The 24,857-nt window shown below is 37.9% G+C and overlaps 11 protein-coding genes across 16 annotated transcripts; 5 read left to right on the top strand and 6 right to left on the bottom strand.

Annotated features, from left to right (window-relative positions):
• Position 1: 1 nt before the first annotated feature.
• Positions 2-4,643, bottom strand: LOC104765454 (malonate--CoA ligase). The gene is made up of 15 exons (XM_010489166.3): positions 4,143-4,643; positions 3,719-3,882; positions 3,434-3,616; positions 2,894-3,065; positions 2,682-2,767; positions 2,361-2,483; positions 2,141-2,248; positions 1,671-1,769; positions 1,444-1,536; positions 1,257-1,334; positions 955-1,141; positions 788-861; positions 467-646; positions 330-383; positions 2-237 (listed from the first exon to the last, which is right to left on the bottom strand). Exons 1-15 carry the CDS (start codon positions 4,315-4,317, stop codon positions 193-195), a joined length of 1,821 nt encoding a protein of 606 aa, XP_010487468.2. The 5' UTR covers positions 4,318-4,643; the 3' UTR covers positions 2-192.
• A 392-nt stretch (positions 4,644-5,035) lies between these two features.
• LOC147920285 (uncharacterized) lies at positions 5,036-5,377 on the bottom strand. The gene has a single exon (XM_087500995.1). The coding sequence runs from the start codon at positions 5,375-5,377 to the stop codon at positions 5,036-5,038; it is 342 nt and encodes a 113-aa protein (XP_087357121.1).
• Positions 5,378-5,409: 32 nt separating this feature from the next.
• On the bottom strand, positions 5,410-6,215 carry LOC147920284 (uncharacterized). The gene is made up of 2 exons (XM_087500994.1): positions 6,042-6,215; positions 5,410-5,655 (listed from the first exon to the last, which is right to left on the bottom strand). Exons 1-2 carry the CDS (start codon positions 6,213-6,215, stop codon positions 5,410-5,412), a joined length of 420 nt encoding a protein of 139 aa, XP_087357120.1.
• A 692-nt stretch (positions 6,216-6,907) lies between these two features.
• On the top strand, positions 6,908-9,475 carry LOC104765449 (protein tesmin/TSO1-like CXC 8). The gene is made up of 8 exons (XM_087501854.1): positions 6,908-7,422; positions 7,521-7,619; positions 7,798-7,966; positions 8,045-8,446; positions 8,538-8,641; positions 8,733-8,836; positions 8,930-9,216; positions 9,302-9,475. The coding sequence occupies exons 1-7, from the start codon at positions 7,310-7,312 to the stop codon at positions 9,211-9,213; spliced, it is 1,275 nt and encodes a 424-aa protein (XP_087357980.1). The 5' UTR covers positions 6,908-7,309; the 3' UTR covers positions 9,214-9,216; positions 9,302-9,475.
• On the bottom strand, positions 9,368-10,955 carry LOC104765450 (putative isoaspartyl peptidase/L-asparaginase 2). Its single transcript, XM_010489163.2, has 4 exons — positions 10,667-10,955; positions 10,330-10,563; positions 10,120-10,206; positions 9,368-10,032 (listed from the first exon to the last, which is right to left on the bottom strand). The coding sequence occupies exons 1-4, from the start codon at positions 10,826-10,828 to the stop codon at positions 9,538-9,540; spliced, it is 978 nt and encodes a 325-aa protein (XP_010487465.1). The 5' UTR covers positions 10,829-10,955; the 3' UTR covers positions 9,368-9,537.
• A 1,952-nt stretch (positions 10,956-12,907) lies between these two features.
• Positions 12,908-14,197, top strand: LOC104765447 (photosystem I reaction center subunit VI-1, chloroplastic). The gene is made up of 3 exons (XM_010489159.3): positions 12,908-13,617; positions 13,717-13,843; positions 13,938-14,197. The coding sequence occupies exons 1-3, from the start codon at positions 13,487-13,489 to the stop codon at positions 14,115-14,117; spliced, it is 438 nt and encodes a 145-aa protein (XP_010487461.1). The 5' UTR covers positions 12,908-13,486; the 3' UTR covers positions 14,118-14,197.
• Positions 14,190-16,705, bottom strand: LOC104765448 (rop guanine nucleotide exchange factor 13-like). Its single transcript, XM_019240725.2, has 6 exons — positions 16,157-16,705; positions 15,773-16,044; positions 15,618-15,692; positions 15,256-15,528; positions 14,802-15,131; positions 14,190-14,709 (listed from the first exon to the last, which is right to left on the bottom strand). The coding sequence occupies exons 1-6, from the start codon at positions 16,605-16,607 to the stop codon at positions 14,281-14,283; spliced, it is 1,830 nt and encodes a 609-aa protein (XP_019096270.2). The 5' UTR covers positions 16,608-16,705; the 3' UTR covers positions 14,190-14,280.
• A 358-nt stretch (positions 16,706-17,063) lies between these two features.
• LOC104765446 (dynein light chain 1, cytoplasmic) lies at positions 17,064-18,042 on the bottom strand. Of its 4 annotated transcripts, none has more exons than XM_019241118.2 (4): positions 17,881-18,042; positions 17,726-17,791; positions 17,458-17,636; positions 17,064-17,377 (listed from the first exon to the last, which is right to left on the bottom strand). In XM_019241118.2, the coding sequence occupies exons 3-4, from the start codon at positions 17,593-17,595 to the stop codon at positions 17,231-17,233; spliced, it is 285 nt and encodes a 94-aa protein (XP_019096663.1). In that variant the 5' UTR covers positions 17,596-17,636; positions 17,726-17,791; positions 17,881-18,042; the 3' UTR covers positions 17,064-17,230. The 4 variants fall into 4 exon arrangements, with proteins under 4 accessions (XP_019096663.1, XP_019096665.1, XP_019096662.1 ...); XM_019241120.2 differs by having other exon boundaries at positions 17,458-17,602; XM_019241117.2 differs by having other exon boundaries at positions 17,726-18,041.
• A 223-nt stretch (positions 18,043-18,265) lies between these two features.
• On the top strand, positions 18,266-19,605 carry LOC104767550 (UPF0725 protein At1g19060-like). Its single transcript, XM_019241122.2, has 3 exons — positions 18,266-18,365; positions 18,534-18,668; positions 18,791-19,605. Exons 2-3 carry the CDS (start codon positions 18,660-18,662, stop codon positions 19,505-19,507), a joined length of 726 nt encoding a protein of 241 aa, XP_019096667.2. The 5' UTR covers positions 18,266-18,365; positions 18,534-18,659; the 3' UTR covers positions 19,508-19,605.
• Positions 19,606-20,175: 570 nt separating this feature from the next.
• Positions 20,176-21,763, top strand: LOC104765445 (uncharacterized). The gene is made up of 3 exons (XM_010489156.2): positions 20,176-21,006; positions 21,095-21,280; positions 21,366-21,763. Exons 1-3 carry the CDS (start codon positions 20,560-20,562, stop codon positions 21,654-21,656), a joined length of 924 nt encoding a protein of 307 aa, XP_010487458.1. The 5' UTR covers positions 20,176-20,559; the 3' UTR covers positions 21,657-21,763.
• Positions 21,764-21,790: 27 nt separating this feature from the next.
• LOC104765444 (protein disulfide isomerase-like 1-6) lies at positions 21,791-24,848 on the top strand. 3 transcript variants are annotated; one of them, XM_087501851.1, is made up of 12 exons: positions 21,854-22,432; positions 22,581-22,710; positions 22,805-22,973; positions 23,144-23,262; positions 23,370-23,450; positions 23,535-23,624; positions 23,725-23,796; positions 23,885-23,953; positions 24,039-24,119; positions 24,212-24,346; positions 24,449-24,502; positions 24,586-24,848. In XM_087501851.1, exons 1-12 carry the CDS (start codon positions 21,915-21,917, stop codon positions 24,679-24,681), a joined length of 1,614 nt encoding a protein of 537 aa, XP_087357977.1. In that variant the 5' UTR covers positions 21,854-21,914; the 3' UTR covers positions 24,682-24,848. The 3 variants fall into 3 exon arrangements, with proteins under 3 accessions (XP_010487456.2, XP_087357977.1, XP_087357978.1); XM_010489154.3 differs by lacking the exon at positions 24,449-24,502 and having other exon boundaries at positions 21,791-22,432; positions 24,212-24,272; positions 24,599-24,848; XM_087501852.1 differs by lacking the exon at positions 24,449-24,502 and having other exon boundaries at positions 24,212-24,267; positions 24,592-24,848.
• The last annotated feature ends 9 nt before the right edge of the window (positions 24,849-24,857 follow it).

The raw sequence follows: 24,857 nt of genomic DNA, 5'->3' as shown, positions 1-24,857 counted from the left end.
AAACATTGAAATATATATTATATAGTATAATGGAGATCACTTTCCAAATACTTTGGTCTTGACTCTTGACTCTGGACATTATTCAGTCGAGTAAAAAAAAGGAAAATACATTTATGATTTATGCATGTATATTTCTATGTTTAACAGCGAAAGAACAATGAGTAACAGCGAAATCCATGGTTGACTTAGGATTTATTCTTGATTATCCAGAGATTTCTTTAGCTCTTTCTTGTTTACCTGCAATTCGAAATATACTCCAAAAGCTAAGAATGATATCTCTTATTTGATTACATCAAACAAATTTTCATTCAGGGGGAAAAAATAGCTACCTTTCCCATGGCGTTGCGGGGCAAGCTCTCCCATATTAGCAACCGCGTTGGTAGCTGAAAAGATAAAGACTATTATCAGCAAGAAAATAAATACTTTGACAAGACTGTTGGATAACATTTTGGCATATTTTGAGTACCTTGTAAGGAGCAAGCTTGTCTTTAGCCCAACCGCTCAGTTCTTCTAAGGTCATTACAGGTTTTGACTCGTCTTCTCTTCTCTTCTTTGCTTCTGTCTCTGCTACAATTATCGCAGTAACGGCTTCCCCATAATCTTTGTCTGTTAACCCCAACACGCAACATTCTGCAACCGTAGGGTGCTGCATAACACATTCCAGAGATTTCATTCAACGAGATCAAGCTCTCTCGGTTTAGTAATCTTAAGTTCTATTCCCTATCTCTCAATGAGAAAAATAGCTTCTGATACTCAAAGACCCAAAAAAACGAAAATGGATGTTTACCTCGAGAAGGGTTGATTCGATTTCCAAGGCAGATAACTTGTATCCTCCAACCTTCATAATGTCAGCGCTATTGCCTGATCATTGCCAGAGAAGAAGAAGAAGATATTAAGAGAAAACCACAAACTACTCTTAATTTGTATTTGAATGTATTTATTGGTTCTGCTTACGTCCTAGAATCACGTAATATCCATCCTCATCCACTCTACCAGCATCTCCCGTCTTGAAGTATCCATCTTCCGTAAATGATTCTTTAGTCACTTCTGGAAGATTCCAGTACTCCTTAAACAAAGATGGGCTTTTAACACAAATCTCACCCACTCCATTCGAATCATTTTCATCTTCTTTAATTTTAGCCTATCATATTGACACACTTTTTCAGTATTCATGTCAACAGTATTAGTACTTCAGCTGTGTGGCATTGGTAAAAAGGTATTGAATTTGGACCTAAGAGAAAGAGGATCTCACTGACCTCTACACCAGGAAGCGGTTTGCCGACAGTACCTGCCTTCCTTTCGCCCCGTAAGGGGTTTGATATTGCCATTACAAACTGGGAATATTTGACAAAATTTTTAATTCAGTAGATGTAACTACTAAGAACAGGCTTTGGCTAAGGTATTTTATTATTGTAACTAAAAGAGACAGGAAAATCTACTTACCTCAGTCATGCCATATCTTTCCAATAGACGATGACCTGTGATACTTTCCCATTGATGCATGACAGGTCGAGGGAGAGCAGAGGAGCCAGACATCTAAGAAATGTATTTTATCCGCAAATATGTAAGCACTTATTCCACCAGAATTTGAAAATAGAACAGCCGTCTAAGCATATACATGATAATCACTAAGCTGAATTTGCATTTCTAGGAGATATTTGGTTGCTTACCATTAGGCGAAGCTTCCGTGCAGCAGAAGCACTAGAGTCCTGCATCTCTTTATCCATTGCTTCATAACCTTGTATCAACCGAGTATACATGGTTGGAACCTGTTTATTACAACATTCACTTTAACCACTTGAAAGTAGCTAAATCTTTATATGACTCTCTTTTTTGTCTCAAGCTAAATTTCTCTTAAGCAAAATGTGTTTGCTTTTCATATCTAGAGGGCCAGAAGCAAATTGGAAAGTGATCGACTCAGCCAAGACTATGGTACATAGTAAAATTGAGTTATCTGGCGCTGAATACTTCCCTCGATTCAGATATGAACCCAAAATATAAACATATACAAATAAGCTTGCTATTTTGGTTCAAGAAAAGGCTGATACAACTTGAAATCAACGCTTAACTTGACGCAGGGACAACTAATTCATGAATTAGAAATTTTTTTGAAGGAATAAAAGCAAAATCGAAGACTTACTCCAGTGAATACAGTTATGGCGTCGTCAGTTTTTTCATCATTAACGGGATATGATTCACGCCATCTACGCCAGATTCCGCTAACACTAAATTTGGGCAAAAACTCAACCTTCAAAGAGGAATGTAAACATCAACTAAAAACCTATAACGAGCTTGATATTTTCAGACGTTAAATGTATATTGAAAGAGCTAGCTAAGCAAATACTGATAGTATAAGTTACCGAAGATCGCGCGTAAAGAGGAGCAAATAAAGCGTTAAAAAGCCCATGAACATGATGTAGTGGGAGGCAGTGGAGAATATGATCAGCAGATGTGTACTCCCAAGCTTCAGTTAACATTTTCACCTGCACATATAAAAGCTTATAACTTATAAAGTGGTGCATCATAATTTCGCTTACTCACTGGAGAGACAGAGAAATACCCTAAAGCTCATAAGAAGATCACAATTTTTATCAAGATAACATATGCAGCAACATTCTAATGCAGGTTGAAAGGATTTTAAACATGACGTGAGCTACATATGGAGTTCGGGATATATATACCTGGGAATTGATGCTGTTGTGGGTATGGACAACTCCTTTTGGCTTACCAGTTGTACCACTAGTGTAGACGATCAATGCTGGATCATCTGCACAAATAAAGGCTGATGTAATGCAGAAAAGACAGACCAATAATTGCCTGAATGTATGGGAGCAGAAATTAAAAGAGTAGCCTCAAATATAAGTTCATCATTTCAGGACTATTTAGAATTTACCTAGAAATTTTCCTTCTGTTTCAAAACTATTGTCCTGAAGCTGATTGCTAGCAACAGTTGCCGAAGTTGAGTCAACAACAGGAGGAATGAGATGAAATTGAGCGCCACTCTTTGCTGCGATAGTTTTCATAGTTTCACTATGGTCCTCTGTGCTCAATAACAGAGATATATCCTGAAAACCATAAACAATGATGTTAGAGTCCAAGAAAAATGTTAATAGTTCTTACTCAATAGTAATTAGCAGTTTACGGCACACTTCTAAGCTTGATTAATGAATGAATATGGTAGAAAACAGAGCCAACCAGTCCAGAACAACCTAGGCCTTCTAATATATCTGTTCTACTTAATTCTACTTTTTGGTCATGGGGGAGAACAACTGATGCCAGAAAAAACCAAGAGCTTGGATATGGATCAAAATGCAGAGATCACAAAACTAAGATCACGATTACTTACGAACTAACAAACAGTTTCTTGAAGATTGAGTGGCCATAACCGAAATTAAACTTCCAAGAAAATAAGAAGAAAAAATAGATTTCATACCGAATCATTCATCACATGTAAGAGTTCAGCTTCTGGATAGCTAAGTGCAAGTGGAACCGCTACACCACCACTAAACCATGTTCCAAGGACTCCAGCAACAAACTCAGCAGAAGGTTTTGCCACAATTCCAATTCTAGCTCCTTTAAGACTACCAAACCCTTCATACTTCTTAGTTTCACCTCCCTACGATATCAAGAGTGGAGAAAAAAAGTCAATAGCATAAAAATGTGAGATGGCTTCAAGTAGAGATAATGGCCACAAACATCAAACCAATCACCACCATACATTATCTTTGCAGAATAATTTAGATATGGTCAAGGCAGACGATATGAGCTGGCCATAAGAGTAACTCTTTCCATCGGCTTTAATCGCAATCCTATCAGAGGAACTAGAAGAGCCTTCTGAACAAGCTGCTTTAAACACTTCCATGAGTGAACCAGACTGTGACGCTGCAACATACACAAATAATTTCAGGTTAAAGAGATATCACATAGATATAATTCAGATCAATACATAAATAAATAAAGAGAAGTTTTTTGGTGATGCTGAAAATTTTGCAGTAAATTAAGACGAAAATAACACATAGTTGTTCTAATTTACGGATCATCAACGTTTATATATGGAAAGCACGAATCTTTGAGACATTTCGTCGAACATGTAACATGCGTGCCAGATCACAGAAGTAAACTCGGAGAAAGAGAGAACTTACAGAAGAGATGACGATTAGAGTGGAAGAATCGAAGCCCAGAATTGAGAAACGAAGCAGGCTGGAATCGAGGAAGACGACGACAGGAGAGAATTGCGTAGTAGTAATTGTGGTTGAGTCGATGGGTTGTAATTAAAGACAAAGAGTAGTTGAAACTCTTTAATGCCGTAGCGGTCATTTTTAGGTTTGTAGTAATGTAAATGTTTATACGATATCGCTCAAAGATTTCAACTTTTTTTTTTTTTTCTGTAGTCGTAGAGTCAAATTACGTAGCTGTTCATCTTAGGTTGCAATCGCGGAAACAAAAAACAACTACTTTCGTGGATCATCAAATAGCGACTGAAGCGTTTGACGACTTTATTCTCTTCGGAGACAAGACAATTCAGCCACGTGCGTGATTCTGACGATGAAAAAGCGAAGATGGTTTCTGTTTTGTTCTGTCGTTTTGTATCTTTGGGTAAATTATGAATGTTGAGAGAAAGAGAAGAAGAAGAAGAAACCTGGGGCTAGCTAAGTTAGTTAAGCACTTTTATTTTTAGTTTTGGTTAATTACTGATTAGCTCTTTTACCACTTGATTTATCATGTACTAAGTCATTAATTTCATTTTAAGTAAGGACCATCAGAAGAAATACATTAAACTGAAAATTAAAAGACCATCAGAAATATCGCAGCTCCACTCGTGGTGTGATCCTGACCGTTGATATTAACAGTTTTTTCAGTGGTTAGCTAACATTTTACAAACGGCATTCATTGATTTGAACTTTCTTGGTAGATTTTTTTATTTAAATGCCAACATGCAATTAATGTCTTCATACTTCAATCAACTATTTCCGACCCTGTCTAAACTTCCAAAACTTTTTTTTTTCTTTTTTTGTCAACAACATATAAAAATGGCTTATACAAGCCAAAACGAAGAAACATTGTTTACATAGGAAACTAAATACGGAACAGTACAAACTCGTCGTGCTAAATTATCTGCTTTACCATTCTGAGAGCGAGGAATGTAGACTAACTCAAACGAAACAAATTCCTCTCTATCTGCCTGTATGTCCTCCAAATAAGGCGTAAAAGATGGCCACTCGGCAGGTGAAGACACCATCTTCACTAAGTCGGAGCAGTCGGTGAGAAAGACTACAAATTGATTATCCGCCCCAATTATGCAACACATAGCCCAGTTAAGGGCCTCAAGATCGGCATGAAGAGGAGAAAGACTGCAGCGAAGGTTGGTAGCTCTCATAGTAGGGGATTACCCCAAGGTGACGTGCAAAATCATCCTCTACCCGCATAGCTATATGTTGCTTTCCAAGAAACATCCACAAAACAAATGTAACTCGACGAAGACCTGGGAACTCCTAATCTCCCATTCCCACCGAGTACACCTTCATTAATAGCCAACGAATCTAAAACCATATCCTCTGTCTGAGCCAAAGCCCATGTCTTTGCCTCATCTTCCGCTATCCTCAAAATAGCAAGGGAATTTGAATCCAGGTTATTGAAAAGTTTATCATTGCGCGCCTTCCAAATATACCACAAAATCCAGGGAAAGAATTCCTGTGTTGGAACATTGTCAAACCGCCAAAAGAGATAATCCATATTGGTGCATATTGGTGAAAACTGACTCCGATGGGAAAACACCTAGGCCTGCCGGAAAAGGTGACAAAGCCCAAACCTGCCTAGCTGGCGGACATTCAAAGAGGGCGTGATTAATTGTCTCCTCCCGAGAACCACATAGACCACACATATCATCAACACTTATACCATGTTTTGGTATATTAGCTTTAACCATCACACAGCCCGAAAGCACCTGCCACATAAAATGACGGAGTTTCGGGGGGGGGGGGGCATCTAATTTTCCACACAAAGGCCTGGAGAGACACAATAATGGGCCCAAAGACTTGCACCTCATATGGAGCCGTCAATTTTGAACGGAGAATGTGATACCCTGATTTTACCGAATATTTACCAGACTTAGTAAAGTGCCAACCCAGCAAATCTGGTTTGTGCGGTTGTCGCAAAGGTAAAGCAGAAACTATAGCCACATCTTCCGGGACAAACATAGCCGTAAGGTGAGCCATATCCCAGGAATGAGAATTCCTATCAATAAGGTTTGAAACGCATAGCAGAGGGTCAGAAGATAACCCTGTGCTTAGTGCTGGTCTCGGAGATTAGGCAGGGATCCATGGGTCAGTCCATACCGAAATGGAATCACCAGATCCTACCCGTTTAATCAGTCCTTTGTTAACCAGAGAGCGAACATAAACAATACTCCGCCACCCATAAGACGGCGAATAAGACTTAATTGGATCCAAAAGATCGGAGTGCTGATAGTAGCGGCCTTTAAAGACCCGTGCAAAAAGTGAATTCGGGACTGTTATTAGCCGTCAAAGCTGTTTGGCAAGCAAAGCCGTGTTATAATCATCCAAACACCTAAAACCCAACCCTCCATCATCTTTACTGTACCACAGTTTGTTCCAAATTTTTTTTTTATGGAACTATTACTAGTACCATATTTGACTTTAGTGTCTTTAAATTAAAATATATTAGGATTTATTAAATCTATAAAAACAAAATGTTAAAGTTGTATACATACCAAAATGTTTACTTGTTTTTTTACTCATATATAAAAAATTAGTAACAAAATACAAGAATTTAACTAGTGATAAATAAAATATTTTGGTAACAAAAAAAACTAATATTTCACATGGAAAACAAAACAAATCAAATCTTTTTTTTATTTGATCACAGATCAAAAGGACCTGTCATCTTTAGGTCCCGGGTTCGACTAGAAGAGAGGGCTAAAAAAAGCCAAAAAAAAAAAAAAAAAAAAAAAATCATTCTGTCATCTTCCTAAGCTCGTTCGTTCCCTCCACAATATCACTCGCTCTCGATTTTTGAATACCTTCGCGTTGTTCTCAGGAAGCCTTTTGGTTTATCTCTGGGGAAAAAACCCTAGAAGCTGGCAAAACAAAACAAAACACGCGAGTGAGGATCATCATTCCGATTAGAATCCAGCAATCCATTTTTTTTCGGATATCCCTCAGTCATGGCGACTCTCCCATTCGCTGATCTGATTTAAGAATCGACGACGCTGTTCTGAGAATTTCTCACTTCGATCATGCTCAAATCGGTTAGGCCAGATTGGGGAAATAGCTTGTGTTGAAGGATCGATATGACAGATAAGGTAGATTCCGGCGAATTCGCGACAGAGAAGAACCCTAAGGAGCTCGTTTCTACCAAATTGGAGTTATCTTCGAATGTAGAAGAACTTCTCCCGATTTCTCGGTATTGTTCCAATCTCTCTCTCTCTCTCTGGCATAATTTTGGTGGTTGAATAATTCCGTTGCAGAATCGACTTTGATTGGTCTTTAAAATTGAATCAGAGAGCCTTCAGAAACAAAGGATACTACAGATCAGGATGGTGTTAACACTGTGAGGAAGCACAAAGGATGTAGATGCAAGCAGTCCAAATGTTTAAAGTTGTAAGTTCATCTCAGGAATCCTAGAAATTGCTATTGTTAAAGCTGCTAGAGATTTCTAATAGTATAATGTTGAATTGAGAATTTCTGAGTTCATCTGCTGTAGAATTTATTGTGATGGCTTTAAATTAAGCTTGAATGATGCATTCTTGTATATTTTGTTTGACCCTTTGGTTATTAGGTACTGTGATTGCTTTGCATCAGGAGTGGTATGTACCGACTGTGATTGTGCTGATTGTCACAACAACTCTGACAACTCTGATGCCAGAGAAGCAGCTCTGAAGAGTGTATTAGGTCGCAACCCAAATGCCTTTAATGGAATGTCTTTCAGCAGCCTAATTGACAAGCAGGTATCTTCTTTAGAACTTATCTTCACATCTTTTCTGATGTGTAAGTATTTGGAATGATTTGCACGCTTTGTATTGTAGTGTAAGGCTGCACCTGATACTAAACTTGGACTGCTTTCGAGGGGCTGCAAATGCAAAAGAACCAGGTGTTTGAAGAAGTACTGTGAATGCTTTCAGGCTAATGTTCTGTGCTCAGACAACTGTAAATGCATCGACTGCAAGAATGTTAGTGAAGTTTTCCAGCCTTCTGTTTTTGCCCCGGGACTAAACAATGGGAAGCGTCACGAAGGATGTGATAATCCAGAGAAGAAGATTGTATGTGAGAACATTGTCAATTCTCTAGGAATCATTTCTCCTAGCAGAGACAGTTTCGGCTTTAACAGCAGCCACGACACTGCTGGCAGTATGAATAATGCACCTGGGTTTTCTGCTCACAATTCCCCGCAGGTATACCAAAGAAGAAGACACCGGGAGCTACCTCAGGCAAGTGATACATACTACCTGCTTCATAACAAATATGCACTTTTGGGTTTTATATCCACAAAACTCATTTTTTCTCTGTCCGGAATAGCAGCGTAGTTCTTGTCCAGCTCTGTTATTTTCGATACCTGACCCCTCCATTCAAAATGCTCTGGGTTCCCCTATGTCTAGCTCTCCCTCTCCTAAGCTTCCTTACAGGTTCTTTTTTGTACTTTTTAAATGATATTTCCTCATCCTTCACCTCATTATATTAGGTGTTTTCTTAACTGGATTTGCATTGTAACACCAGTAACAAAAAGCCACCGCTGGGATTTACTTCCACACTTGTTCCGGACTTGGGAGATATATGCTCACTTCTCTTAGTAGCATCTGAATGTGCTACAGTCGATGCAGGTATCAATTGTGTCTTAAAATATCTCAACTTTATTAGATCTACCATCCTGTCTTTGCTTGGTTTCATCAAACATACTTCCTTCAAAATTGTAGAAGACCAGAACAGGATTTGTATAAAGACTGATGATAAGGTAGGCAACGAGTGCACTGAGCTATTGTGTGAGTCTGAGAGCGGTAATGTAGAAGAAGAAATAGAATCATTTGGAAGATTGATCGAACTGATAGATGCTCAATACAATGGAGAGGAGGGTTCTAATAAGTGTAAGACCAAGACAGGTGTCAACGAAACAGATATATACATAGAGCAGGAAAGGGCAGTGCTTGCAACTTTCAGAGACTGTCTCCAGAAGTTCATCAAATCGATACTGGATTCATAAGAGGTAATAATAGTTGCATCTCATTTTGTTGATCCATCATCCATCCTCAAAGTCCAGTTACTATACTTTTAGTTGCTATTTGTGACAGGTCAGGTTCATTCAAGAAGCAGAGAGCTGAATCATAATTAGCCATGAAGCTGAGACAGATCAACAATTTTAAACCACAATAAACACAAATCAATATAGGAATGGAGATAACGAAATACCTAAATTTACTACTCCAGGTTTATTATAATGAATAACCAAATTAATTGAGCGATGACTGATTGAGAGCACACACACTAATCAAATACTAATACATTTTTGCTTAATCTAAAATATCTCTCACTCCCAAATAGCAACCTCCATGAATCCATCCTCCGTTGCACATCCCCTGAACATCCCATTAGAGTTAAAACCACAAACCACCTCTCCTTTATTCGACACAGCGATAAGTCCAGCGAACCCTTCGTCTAGTCGATGCTTGATGACGTAATCAACCGCTTCCTGGAGGTTAAGTCCTTTGTACTCCATAACAGCCGACACATCACGAGCTAGCGTCGCTCTTATGATGGCTTCTCCTTCTCCCGTACATGACACACCACAGAGCTCAGACGCGTACGTCCCGGCTCCTATAAGCGGCGAGTCACCGATCCTTCCCATCATCTTGTTCATCAGACCACCTGTTGATGTCCCGGCTGCACACCGTCCTTCCCCGTCTACCACCACGCATCCGACTGTCTCGGGCGCATAAATGCTGATCGGAAGACCGTTCATTTGGATAGGACTGTCTGTTGCAGCTGCACCGGCGCATCCCATGGGTGGAATCCGGTAATCAAACTGGTGAAAACAAAAAAGTTAGTTAATGAAGAAACGTGCGATGAATAAATGAACGGTGAAGATTTAGTCAAATCGATGGTTATATACCAAGATGGAGTTAGCTTCCTTGGCCAACTTGAGCATTCCTACGTTGTCGTCCGTGACGAAGTAATCGTTGTCCACAATTTCAACTCCCTTTTTCCAAAAAAAAAAGAACCAATCAGTTGTGTCACTTTAAACCGAGTGGTTAAGAATAAAAAAGAGATTGAGGGGAGGGGGGGGGGGGGGGGGGGGGCAAAAGAGTAAATAAGAAGAAACCTGTTTACGGGCGAAATCCTCAGCGCCTGAGAAAGCAAGGTAAGAGTGGGGAGATTTGTCCATGACGAGACGAGCAAGAGATATTGGATTCTTCACGGTGGTTATCCCAGAAACGGCACCGCATCGTCTCTTCGTACCGTCCATTATACTAGCTTCCATCTCAACCGTTCCTTTCTCCGTCAAAGCAGATCCACGGCCTGAATTAAACAGAGGATCTGTCTCCAATTCTCTAATCTGTGTTCATCGTTAAAAAAAAAAAAAGAAAGAATTCAACAAAACAACGTAGAAGAGTTAATGATGAAAAACAATAATTATGAGAGGAGAGAATATAACGTACGACGAGCTCAACGACGTCAATGGCAGAGACATTAGAACGCAAAGCTACTATGCCGAGATTAAGACAACGAGTCAAAAGCTGTTTGGCCTGTTCTTGTCTCTCAGCCGGAAGATTAGGATCGACTCCGGCACCACCGTGTACTGCGATTGCCCACCCACCCATAATTATGTCTTATCTCTTTCTCTGTTTGTTATTATGTATTTATGTTTGTGTCTCACAGTTAAAACCGAGAATGATGGGAGAAACGTAGAGTCCCATTAGGTCATTTATATAGGCCTTTTACGAGAGCAAGCAGGAACCCACATTTTTTTTAATTATTAATTCACGTCTTATTTTTTTTTTAATTAATTACTGTACACCCCAACCTGATTTTTATTTTATTTTTATCCTTATTTCTTTGATTTTTTGTTTTTTTTTTCTGTTTCTTAAAAAGGAAAAATATCTTCCTTATATGTTTCCTTTTCAGTTAATTTGTCAAACAATTCTTCCCTTTTCAAACCACTTCAAAATTTAAAATCAATTTGGGATTTATTTTTATCATTTTTTTGACTTGATATAAGTATTTAGTATTTACCAATAATTTAATTGCGATTGTTAACATTATGTTTTTTCTACTATGATATCTTAAACTATACAAAGAAGTCTCCTTCGGAACTTGCAGCTGTTATGTTGAACTCCACGTCAGGTCTGTACCATGCATGAAGGGAGCGATAACTATTGGTTGTTAACTTGTTATTCATTTTTTCTATTATATTCTTCCGTTTTTCTCACAGTTGTCTTATTATACCATGCAGAACATGGCGGAGGAGTGTTTTTAATCTTTTTTTTTTTTAAATGATCAAATGTGTTTTTGAGATAAAATAACTGTTTTCTCACAACTTGTCAAATAAAGAAATTAAAACTCCAAGTTGGAATGCAATTTCCCTTCCGTATGTTTATCTCTAATTGTGTGCTAATCGCGTCAATACTCATAGCTCAATATTATGTGTAAAGTCTATCTTGTCGATTACAATATTTGGGTCCAACTCGACAGGTATATCACACAAAATTCCTATTTTTATTATTAATCTTACGTAATTGTATGCATCAGATATTTCCATATATCAGATGTATATCGATATATATATACATCGAAACAAGTCATCTTTTTTGCGTCAGATACGCACCAAAACATTTCCTCATAGTCATATGCATCGAATCTATACAACTCTCTTTTCTTTTGTAAAACATAATGTTTATAAAATATAAATAACCGATCCAAAAAGATTAGACAAATGTCGACAAGTTGATTGGTCTATACTAGTAGTGGTATATAAAATCATTCCCAAGTCCGAACGCAATTCGATTCGAGTTTCCTATAAGTGAAGTTGTGAAAGTAGTTGTGTGGCACGCACTTGCTAGTAATTAGCAGAATCCTATGCATTAGGCATTAGCAATATTAGTTATTTACCGCAGGATTTGTGTCTAAATATGTTTATTTATTGTTAGCCAGTCACATCTGTCTTGTCCCTCTCACCACAAGTTTTGAAATCTCCGAGATTTTCTCTCCATGTGTGGAAAAGGACAGAGCCTAGTGACTTTGGTTTGTGGATTCCAATAGATTCCATCACGTGACAAATTAACACCATTTAGAAAGACGTCTATTCTCTTTAGTGCCTCTCCCATCTCTATGGGTCAATTAGATCCCCTCCCCAACTCTCGTGGAATCTTGTCCTCTCAACAGTGTTTTGATGACCCCACTTTTGTCTTCGTATACGAGCTTAACAAAATGAATTTTGGTTCTCTGCTTCAATTACTTTTTATAGAAAAATATTTTCAAATACCCTAAAAATATTAGTCCAAGAAACACGAGACTAATTGCAATAACAAATGTTAATTTTACTTCATCTCTTTCTTTAATAGATCTATAATTTATAAGTTTTTTAGCCCTTTGTTAAAAAATGGTTTGTGAAAAAGATCTTTTTGTATGATTCATTTAAAATATCTCTGAAACGGTGCAAAACTACAAATCGATTATAATATAACTAGGTGATCTTTATATACGGAAAAAAAAACAAAAAAAACATAAAGAAGTATTAATCAAACTGGATGCCAGCAAAAAATTGTAGTATTAGATAATGATCGATACTAGTCTGTCTGTGAAATAATATTTTTAAGACATTTTTGAATTTAAAACAGAAACAAATTAAACCACACTTGAACGCAATATATCATATGTGGTGTTTAAATTAAAGACACAGCACGCCGCAATTTTATAGATGGCTGAACAGAACCACCCACGACCACTGCTTTTCCGTCTCTCCTCCATTCATAACAGATACCACCAATAGAAACCAAACATGACACCTTGATGAGGTTATTTAACGATGTTTTTGTTTTCTTCGTGTCTGTTAAACGTTACTAAGAAGTAAAATCATAGGCCAAAATAAAAGTGGTGAGTCAAGAAATCTATGAAAAATCAAATAAGACCTATATATAAGGTGGTTGTTCAGAGAACTTGTGACCGGCTTGGTTGTTTCGTATATCTAAAAACATTGGGGCTTTTTTTTTACAAATTAAACACAAAGAAGGAGCCCCAAAAAAAAAACAAAATCTCAAAAGACTCTTGCATTTCCGACGTGTAAACTTGTTTTTAGTTTAGAACCTCACAGGAGAGATAGGCTTATCTTACTAGATTCCACGTGGCATTTTCCAACTGGCGTAAGTAAATATTCGAGAAGGAAATCTCCAAGAAGAAGATCAAAATCCACTCAACTTGACGATCAAAGGCTATCTCTCTTAACCAAATTCACAACAAAGAAAGAATAGTGATCGAAGCTCATGGCGTCTCTTGCAACTGTCGCCGCAGTGAAACCATCAGCCGCCGTAAAGGGCCTCGGCGGTAGCTCACTCGCTGGAGCTAAGCTCTCCATCAAGCCTTCCCGCCTGAGTTTCAAACCCAAATCCATCCGGTAATCAAAACTCTTTATGCTACTAAAACCACACTTTCATAGTTCAAAATTTGCATATAGTTTCAATTAGCTTGAGCTAGGTTGTTCATTGTGTAATAGGGCTAATGGTGTGGTGGCTAAGTATGGAGACAAAAGTGTCTACTTTGACTTAGAAGATTTGGGTAACACAACAGGTCAATGGGACTTATACGGCTCTGATGCTCCTTCTCCTTACAACCCTCTTCAGGTTTATCCATCTCTTACCACATATCTTTAACGTTTAATACTTCAATCAAACAGTATTGTGTGACAAGATTCTCTTCTTCTTTGCTTACTTGTAGAGCAAGTTCTTTGAGACTTTCGCTGCTCCATTCACAAAGAGAGGATTGCTCCTCAAGTTTTTGATCATTGGAGGAGGCTCTTTGCTTACTTACGTCAGCGCTAACTCCACCGGAGATGTTCTTCCCATCAAGAGAGGTCCTCAGGAGAAGCCTAAGCTCGGTCCTCGCGGCAAGCTCTAATTTATTTATATTCATGTTTTCGTTCTCTTCCTTCTTCTAAAAACTCACAACATTTCTCAATACTGCAAACCCTTTTAAAATGATTTTGTATATTCTGTTTCTCTCTTACATTTGAATTGTTTTCTCTTCCCCTAATTTTACAAAACGAACTCTTTTTATTCATTCAAGAGTATCGCCCCGCCCTTGGACTTCTTGTGTTTCCAAGAGACTCAAGATAAAAAGCTGTCTTCTTGTTGTTAGCCATGATCATGCTTGACACTCTGGTCAACAGTTTCTTGCCTGAATCTTTTAACGGTGCGTCGCTCTTTTCTTTCTTCATTGGTTCACTAGTTTCGATATTCCATTGCATTACCTGAGACAGTGAGATCGTAGCCTTATGCTTCTTCGGTCTCTCCTCTAAAAGACAAAAGTTTTGTTCTTCTTCCTTCATTGGACTCTCTGTTTCCTTCACTATATATCTCTTACAAACCGCGGGTTCAGGTTCTTGCGTTAGCTGATCAGCTTCAAGAACATCTTCTATTCTTGACCTTACCGTGTGCGCCAAGCTTTCAAGAACTCTCGAGTAACTCTCCAATATAGCTAACCCTATATCCTGCAAAAACCAAATTAAAGATTTATCTTAAAACAGAACACAAACAATTATATGTGTAATGTGATTTAGTATTAGGTTATTTGATTGATTACTTTGTTGAATTGAATCTTGTTGATGTCAAGTGTGGATTGAGAGGTCCCTGGGAATTCTTGTTTGATAAGTTGCAAGATGGTTTCTGCTCTTTCTTCTAACTGTTGTCTCTTCTCCATACTTAAATTTGTACTCCATATTGGAGACGACGACTTGTTATCTTTCTGCTCTATCTTTCTCTTCCATATCACACCCGAAGCTTCGAATTTGTTCTTTAAATCAAGAATCTTGTGCTCTGATGATAAATCCATTTCAAGAAGGAACTGCTCTGCATCAAACATGTCTAATGTTACCATTTTGTAGATCATGTCTCCAAGACTAGCTTTCCCATTCTGAAGTAACAAAAAAGAAAAAAGACATCAATAAGGATGCCAAATAAAAAAAGCAACCATCAGCGATGATTCGTGATGGATCATTAGGTCTCAGACTTTAGGGTTTAGGGTATAGAGTTTATACCTTAGGAAGTGCTTCAATGTAGCTCTCAGGGATCTCCATTTCAAATAGAGCTTCAGCGTTTATGGCCATTGCGAATTTAAGCACTTGGCTCACACATTCTTTCTGACTCAGTAGAAACCTTTGTGACGTTTCAGATAAGCCTTTAGTTGGAACTTTCACTACCGGGAGCCACCATTTATCGTCACTCCTGGTCGAGTGACTGTTTTCAGATTCCGGGGAATCGGTTGTGAGATAATAGAACTCATCTTGATCTTTAAATTTATCAAGACAATCCTTCATAATTTGTGACATTTCACAATCTTTAGTCCTTTTGATGCAAATACAAAGAGGCAATTTTAAGTATGTCATGTGTTTTAACTTACAATGAGCATTGCATCGAGTTTCTTAAGAGTAGGAATGTTGGAGACAAGATCTGTTCTCTGTTTTGTAGTCATTACCTACAAAAGGAAAGATTAATAATTCAGACATACAGACTTATAAACTATAATAAGAAGGGGGAACATGTATTTTCAGAAACCTCCATGGAAGATCCATTCTCGTTAGTTTGGTGTGTTGGAGAGAATTCAACTATATGATCAGTAACAGAGAGAAGCCATCCCATTTCTCTTCCCCACAGCTCTTTTCTATCCTCAGATATTGGCTCTAAACGCCGTAGGTCTCCAAACGCAGAAGCTGAAAGATTTGTGATTGCGTTTGATAATGCCAAAGCTGACGAGAGACCTTTGCTTCCTCCTGACATGTCTTCTCCTAAAAGAAGTTTCGCAAACTTTTCTTGCATCTGCTTCTTTTCTGTGTAATGCAAAATAACAATGACTTGAATTAGCTTGCGACCCACGAAACCTTATTCAAGTAATGAAACCTAGACATAAGCATTAATACAAATGTTTTTGTTTTCTCTTGCCTGAATCTTGCTGTAATTTTCCGTCAGTTTCTTCACGCGGCTGAGGTGGCTCATCCTTAGCCAGAGGCAGTCGGAGCGGTAACACCGTCGTCAGTACGCTTGAGGCAGCCGTTTTCTTGAAAACGGTGCCATCTTCAATGTCTGGATCTTCAATCCTCATGGCGGAATCTGAGTTCCATCTCTTGAAATGCCTTGAAGATGAGTTCTTCTCCTTCACGTTCTCTAAATCTAACAATCTCGACTTGTAGCCATCTTGTTCTTTATCACCACCGGTTCTCACCATCTCCATGATTTTCTTAAATCTAACGAGAGATTCTCTGTTTTTGGATCTCTCTGTTTTTTCCTCTTGAAACAAATAGGAGTTTTTAGGCGGGAGAGGCATCAAGAAAGAAGAAGAAACAACAGAGTTGTTTTGCATAGAAATTAGAAGAACAAACTTGTTAAAACTCATGAATGAAACCGTATGGTAATAATAATACTAGAGGGAGCAAGCATGGCAAATCCAGAATAGCTTTTTTTATTTGTGAGATTGACTTCTGTTGATGCCTCGTTAGATTACTAACTAACTAACCGATTTGTTGTCCCTCGATTTAATTTCTCATTTACAGTTATACAAACCAATTTAGGATTAAAGTTTACATTTAGAAAAAAGAAACATATTTTTTGAACTTTTTCACTTTACTATTTATAAACTGTAACCACGTAAGTATTTATGCACTTTTTGCATTTGAAGTTCAACTGAGATATCAATTTCGAACTTTTTTGCTTTATATGCTACATTATAGTTTTTCTAATTCTACTTTTAAATGATTTGATTTGATATGCCACACCGAAGTAATACGTACTTTTTTTTTGTTTTGTTTTTAATATAGGTATATTTCTCTTAATTAATCCAAAAGCCACTGAATTATCTGAATGGAACCACTCATATATAATCCCAAAATGATACAATATCTCACAATTTTATTGGAAACAAGATCTATTTACAAAAGGGAAAAGAGAAATAAAGAACAGCTTCCTACACAAACAAAGCTACTAAACATGGATGTGAGTTGATGATTTAGAACCTAAAGACTAAAGAGTGGTGGCGCCTTTGAAGATGAGGAAGTTGAGAGTCCCCAAATGAAAGTAGATGAAAGTCCCTTTAGAATGTGTGAAGAAGCACCCAAAATTGGTTCCCACCACACATTGCCATCCACTTCCATATCTCTCATCAAACTCCTGATGATTTTGAAAAGAAGTTAACACCAATTAAGTTTTATATTAGCCAGAGAAGAACAAAAGCTACTAAACTAATGAACCTTCTTGATGTGAGAAGCGATGGATGTACAGTCAAAGACATCAAAAAGATCGAGAGATTGAGAAGCAACCCTCATTGCTTGCATTTGCATCTTCACTGGCATGTCTGTCTCTTCCACTTTGGCTTTCCCTTCCAACATCTTTTAACTATATATCCCAACTCAAAAAAGACTCAAGATTTCTATAAATCAAAAAACAAGAACTGATTCCTTTTTTGAAGATAAGTGACATAAGTCGTAAGGAGAAGATAAAATGAAACGTATATGTCACCTTTTGGACAGGTTCTAGGGTGAGAATCATTCACATGTTCTGTCTCTTGTCGTATTCTCTTTCTTCCTGAGTTTAAGGAAATACGTTAGATTAGAAGATATTTTCTTCTTCTTTTAGGTCATAGACTCATAGTTATGAAGAGAGAAAATACTAACTGTGAAAACCATAAATATGGATCAGATCGGCTCATGTTCTGATTTTGATAATTATATTGCGACAAGAGCAATACGAAAATAAGGGTGTGTGTGTGATGATGATTGATGAGTCATCAAAGTTGTGGGGAATAATGTGTCTGACTTGTGTCCACGTTGTTTTCAGACCTCTGATTTTGAAAGGATAACGATGGAGAGGCTCATGTATATCCCCATCAATTCTCTTCTCAGTTGAGAGTTACTCTGAAACTTGCATGTGAATATATTATATGCGTCGGCTCTCTGTTTCCGTTTCTTGTTAAATGGGCCGACAAAACTAAGGCCCAACCTTTAAGTCTTTAAGCCGATATGTAAATTTTCGGTTTTTAATTATCAAACTAAACCTATAAATCGTTTAAAAAAAAGAAAAAAAAAAAAAAGGCATCCGCCGAATATGGATTGGACCGTGATTTCGAGGTTTGGTGCTGAAAATCACGAGACGTTCAGATGTATGTGTAATCCTTTCTATCTTTTTTGGAATTTTTTAATTTAATTTTAGGATTTGTTTGTTGGAGTTAAAGATATTCTTCCTTTAGGTTGTCACACATAATTAACCCTAGAGCTGTTCTGTTGCTAAGTGAATATTTTGTGTTTTTTTTTTGTTTTCCCCTAATTAGCGTTTCGATATCGAGGGAATCAAAGCACCACCAGGGGCCATTCCACTGAATACCTACGACGGTCAACGGGATCATCTTGATCCATTGGTCAAGCGTTATGCTAGTGCGGGGCTTCATCGTTACAATATGTTGGAGGTAATTTAAGAAGAACTTGTCTCCCCCATCATATCCATCTCTTCTTGGTGTGTTGATATATCAACTTCCAAACAGCATGCTTGTCGTATATATATAATCACCTTCAACTTCTTCTTTCTCAGGGGACAAACTTCAAGCTCGAGGCCGTTACGAAATTCAACAAGTTGCAGAATTTTGTGTCCCCTTACTACATCACTTTGCTTGCCCAAGATTCGGTTAGCGGTTCGCATCAAACTTTTCAGGTTCTTGTTGATGAAAAAGGTGTCGGCAGGTTGGACATGATCGTTGAAATTGCTAGACCTAAAGGTGTGACCACCAAGGAACCCCCCATACCTTGTGATAGTTTTTCAGTGGGTGATAAATTGCCTGAGTGGCCGTCGCCGGATTCTTTCAATGATACAAAACGATTTTACCTGGTGAAGGAATCGGAGTTGCAAAATAATGATTGGATTTATCTGTATTTGGAACTTGTACTCTGTGCAATTGATAGGGTCGGAATCTCAGATAGCGATCTGTCCAAGCTGAGGATTGTCAAAGCGGTGATAGAAACCAAGGAAGATATGATGCCGCCAAATGAGAGACTCAAAGCCAAAACTGCAGTGGTCTACATAACTTTTAAGGGCATGACCAATGCTCAGGTTGCTGGTGAGCATGATGAACGTAAAGCAATGGTTAGAAGAATCTTCAATGAGGATACAGGACGCTTGTCTCTCAGGGGTCACTTGATTGCAGAGAATCCATATGTAAACATTGACCCTGTTACTTTTTTCAACTCTCACGCGCATACAGAAGCTGTGCGTCGTGCTCTGGAGCTGCCGCTGCCGCCGTATATCCGTTAACCTTAATAGTTTGATGGCAAGAGATTTATATAAATTAATCAGTTATTTTATCTGTTTCGCCGAAATATAAATTAATCAGTTATTTTATCTGTTTCGCCGAATGTGATTTTTGTTTTTTTCTTTATCTTACAAAAAGAAACATAGAGGTCACAAGTGCTTGAGGCTTGAGCTACCAAAACTATCTCAAGTGCTCGCAGTTCGAAATTTGAATAGAGATCTGTCGGATGGTCATATTTTCTATGTTTTTTCATAAATTTTAACAACCTGAATACAGGAGAAAAAAAAAATCTAAATTATTATTTTGGTTTTGCTTTTGGCAGAGTCTATAGAAGTAGAGATGAGCACAATCAAATTTAATACACCTTATATAACTCATAAACAATACAAACTTATGGATTAAGGATTCTTTTGTAGGTAAATTAGCCTGTCCAATTTGACATTTAACTTCTTTCATATTAGAGAGCTTTTGTTTTTATAAAGACACCTAAAAGTTTAAATCAACTAGTACCATACAACCTTATAGTTCCATCATAGCATTCCACTAATCAAAAGTTTAAAAAACCAACGGTGATGCCAATGTAGAAGAAACATCTAACAAATCATAGCTCGACAAGTAAGCTCACTCCACGGATACTCATTTATTCACTCACTCCCAAAACCTAAGCCATAGGTCTAGATTCAATCTCGGTATGCCTCAACCACAAGACACCCGTTACTTACCTTTATTTTTATTTTATTTTTCCCCTTCTCATTCTCTGTTCTTTTTACCAACTCTGAAGAATGACACTCCTAAATTAGAAGATCTCTATCTCTATCAACGGTCAGTATCTTACTTCTCCAGCTACGGATAATTTTCTCGTCACAAAAAACAAAACTCTCTTGTTAGGTTCTGTCTTATTCCCCACGTCAAAAATGTCTTTAAACTCACCACGTTCTCTGTTCTGATGAGAAAGTCTCTGATTCTCTACTAAATTCCCAAAACATAGATCTCTCAGTTTTTTTTGAGTGTTCTATACGTACATATATTAGGTCGAGTAATTAGTAAAAGCACGATGCTTTCCACGAAGTCGGAATCGGACGTAACAAGCCTCGCGGCTTCGTCGTCGTCACTATCACGATCTTCAAAACGCATTGTCTACTACGTACAAAGCCCGTCACGTGACTCTTCCACCTCCGTTATACAGCCTAGTCCGATGGACTCTCCCACACACGATTCCTCCTCCTTGGGAAGTCACGCTCGTAACTCATCGGCAAGTAGATTCTCCGGGTTGTTGCGATCATCGTCTTCAGGGAGAAAAAGCGTCAGGAAATGCATGTCTAACGAGAAAGAATGTAAAGTTATACTTGAAGAAGGCTCGTACGATGAAGTGGACGACGTGACATCTATAAGAAAGTGTCAAGCACTACTTGCTGTTTTCGCTTTGGTGGTTCTCTTCACCTTCTTATGCTTCATCACATGGGGAGCTAGTAGACCGTACAAGGCTCAAATCTCTGTAAAGGTTAATAATTTATGATTTTTGTTTTAAGAAATATATTAAAAGAATTATTCGAGAAATTTGTGGATAGTGATTGATAAAAGTGATGCAGACGTTCGAACTACACAACTTTTATGTTGGTGAAGGATCAGATTTCAGTGGAGTACGTACCACAGTGCTTACTATAAATGGAACACTAAGAATTAGTATTTACAATCCTGCTCCAGTATTTGGTGTTCATGTTAGTTCCACTCCAATCAATCTCTTCTTCTATGAACTCCCTATTGCCACTGGTCAGGTAATTTTAATTTTTTTACTAGTTGGGTTTGGATTTTGTTTTCGGATACATATGATTTGGTATGACACATATTATCTTTTAGCAGTTGGAAGAACATTATCAACGTAGGAAGAGTCGAATAATGGAATCAGTGGTTATAGAAGGGAGAAGAGTTCCATTATATGGCGCCGGAGCAAGCCTAGAGGCCACGGAGAGAGGTGGAAAGATTCCGGTGAAGCTGAGATTTGAAGTTCAGTCTAGAAGTGATGTGGTTGGCAAACTGGTCAGGATTTGGCACACTAAGCGAATCTCATGCACATTTGTCATCGATGTTGCTAGTAATAAGCCCATACCGTTGAATCAGAGTTCTTGCCGCTATACATGCAACACCTATTGAAATATGATGTGTAAATATTTTGTTTTGGTTATGGTATTTCATATTTACTATTTTACTATTTACTATTTACTGGTCAATATTCAAAATAAAGATTTGTTTGATTAATATTCCCAAAAAAAGATTAATCTTAATTAAATTCCTAATTAAGCTCCCGCCGTGAATCATGGTGAGATTTACACTTCAGAAACACTCTCTTCGTATCAGAACGATCACTTCTTCGTCGACTTTTCAAAATCCGACGAGTACCCAGTAACAATCATGTCGGTGAAACCAAACCCCAATTCGAAATTTTCAATCTTGTTCACTTTCGTCGTACTTCTCAGTTTCTTAATCGTCGTGGTCCGTTCTTCTGATGTCGGCGTCGAAGGTAACGAAGCCGGATCCGAGGGAGATTTAGACGATTTGGAGCAGCTTTTAGCGGTGGATGAACAATTGCAGGAAGAGAGACCGGAGCAACAATCTGAAGCGGAGACGGTGAGTAAGGCCCAGAGGATCGTTGTGGAACTCAACGGAGACAATACGAAGAGGTTGATCGATGGGAACGAGTATGTGATAGTTTTAGGTTATGCTCCGTGGTGTGCTAGGAGTGCGGAGTTAATGCCGCGATTTGCGGAAGCGGCGACGGGTTTGAAAGAGTTTGGTAGTTCTGTTTTGATGGCTAAGATCGACGGTGAGAGGTATTCGAAAGTGGCGTCGCAGCTTGAGATTAAAGGTTTCCCAACTCTTCTTCTGTTTGTTAATGGCACATCTCAGCCTTACACTGGTGGATTTACCTCGTAAGTTCTTTTAATTGATTGCGAGAGCTTTGAGCTTCTAATTTAGGGGGGTTTTAGTGTAATCTGCGTCTGATGATAGGGACTAAGCATAGTCTGAGTGGTAATGGATTTGGTTGTGATTTGTTTGTTGGTCTTGTGTTGTGTTCAGAGAGGAGATAGTGATTTGGGTGCAGAAGAAGACTGGTGTGCCTACTATTAAACTTGATTCAGTTGATAAAGCTTCAGGATTTATGAAGAAGCATCTTACTTTCATTCTCGGACTATTCGAAAACTCTGAGGTACAGAATTCAGATGGTGATCATTGGATAGATTCATTTGTTTAGACTAAGACTGGTTTTATGTAATGTAATTTTGGATACGTTGTTTCCTCAGGCTTCTTCTGGATATGATGAATTTGTAAAAGCTGCGTCATTAGACAATGAAATTCAGTTTGTAGAAACAAGTAGTAGTCATGTCGCCAAGCTTCTCTTCCCTGACCTTAAAACCAACAATGTGTTTGTTGGATTGGTTAAAACTGAGGCTGAGAGGTACACTGCATACGGTAAGCTCCCTGATGTTATAATATCCCTCCCCCTTATTTACAGCCTGAGATCAGTTATAAGTTTGAAATGGTGCTTGTTTTTGTCAAATTTATTTTGGCATATGCAAAGCTTACTCTATTGTGTGGTATATTATTTTCCAAATTATGAGTCTTGTGCACTGATCATGCAGATGGACCTTGCCAAGCCGAGAAGATATTGGAATTTCTGAACAGTAATAAATTCCCGTTGGTTACAAAACTGACTGAATCCAACACCGTTCGTGTTTACTCCAGTCCAGTCAAGCTTCAGGTGAGAAGTTTACACTTAACTTGTATCCGATGTTAGTTTTCATTCTATCTTTATTGGTTGTTATGTTATTTTCACTTACACTGTTGTGGTATCATATTCTTATTTAGGTTATGGTCTTTTCGACGATTGATGACTTTGAAACTCTTGCTCAGTCTCTAGAAGATACTGCAAGAAGGTTCAAATCAAAGGTATTTTCTTATACCAAATCATTTAAAGGCCAAATGGACTTAGTAAACCCTCTATTGTATTTATGTGTATGCTATGCCTTGCAGCTTATGTTGATATATATTGACATATCAAATGAAAATCTCGCAATGCCATTCTTGACCTTATTTGGGATAGAAGATGCAAAGAAAACTATTGTAAGTTGTCTCAATAAGCTCTTATACTTGTAGGCTATGCATTTCTTGATTTACTGATAAAGCTACAAACCACAGTGATTAATATCAAGTTCTTTAACAGGTTGCTGCATTCGACAACAACCTGAAATCCAAGTTTTTGCTCGAGTCAGATCCATCCCCTAGCAATATAGAAGTACAAACTTCTTCAAAACTGATTGTTTTACCTTCATAGACATTTGCAAAACTCATTGATGTGATGTATATTGAATTTTGCCAAGCAGGAATTTTGTTCAGGACTTGCGCATGGAACTGTTTCACCTTACTATAAGTCAGAGCCAATTCCAGAGAATGTGAGTCTGAAAAAAACATTTTCTTCTATATGTTATTTTAAGGATGATTATAATGTGGATAAACGATGGTTCTTCACATCTGCAGCAAAATTCAAGTGTAGTGGCTGTGGTCGGCATGACTTTTGATGAACTGGTCTTGAAGAGCCAAGAGAATGTTCTTCTAGAGGTCTGTGAATAGAGCCCTTCTTCTGAACGAAATTTTCTTGTTAAAGTAAATTATGAAAATGGATGTAACATTGAGTATGATCATGGAAACAGGTACACACACCATGGTGTGTTAACTGTGAGGCTGTGAGTAAACAAGTTGAGAAGTTGTCGAAACACTTTAGAGGGTTTGAGAATCTTGTGTTTGCAAGGATAGACGCTTCTGCCAACGAGCATCCTAAGCTAGAGGTATAAAAGAATCGCAAACTGATAAGAGATACAGATCCCTCTCGTGTGATTATAATTGGATGATATCTATGATCATGATGGTGTGTGTGATGGTTGATGCAGGTTGATGATTATCCGACAATCTTGCTTTACAAAACCGGTGAAAAGGAGAATCCGGTAAAACTATTTTGATTTCTTCAGTTCTTTTTTTCCTTTTCCCTCCAGAAAGCTTTTCCTCTTACACCTTTTGTATTGCACAGTTAAAGCTGTCGACGAAATCCAGCGCGAAGGAAATGGCTGTTTTTATCAACGGAGAGTTGAAACCAAAGGATCATTCTACTAAAGATGAGTTATAGAGCATCTTGGACTCTGATCTAGGGATCAATATAATAGTTTGTTGAAACAAGAACTGTAATGGAGCTTTTGAGGAAAGTACACAGTATGACATAGAATGAAAGATAGATATTACACAATGTTACTGTAGTTATAGCGATGTTGAGAAAATTTGATCTTTTTCCTCGCATTTATATTT

This window comes from Camelina sativa, chromosome 19 (genome assembly GCF_030686135.1).
Source record: "Camelina sativa cultivar CO46 ecotype springtype chromosome 19, ASM3068613v1".
Taxonomy (NCBI): Eukaryota; Viridiplantae; Streptophyta; class Magnoliopsida; order Brassicales; family Brassicaceae; genus Camelina; species Camelina sativa.
Note: the sequence above shows the minus strand (reverse complement) of the source record. Positions and strands in the feature narration are given on the sequence as shown.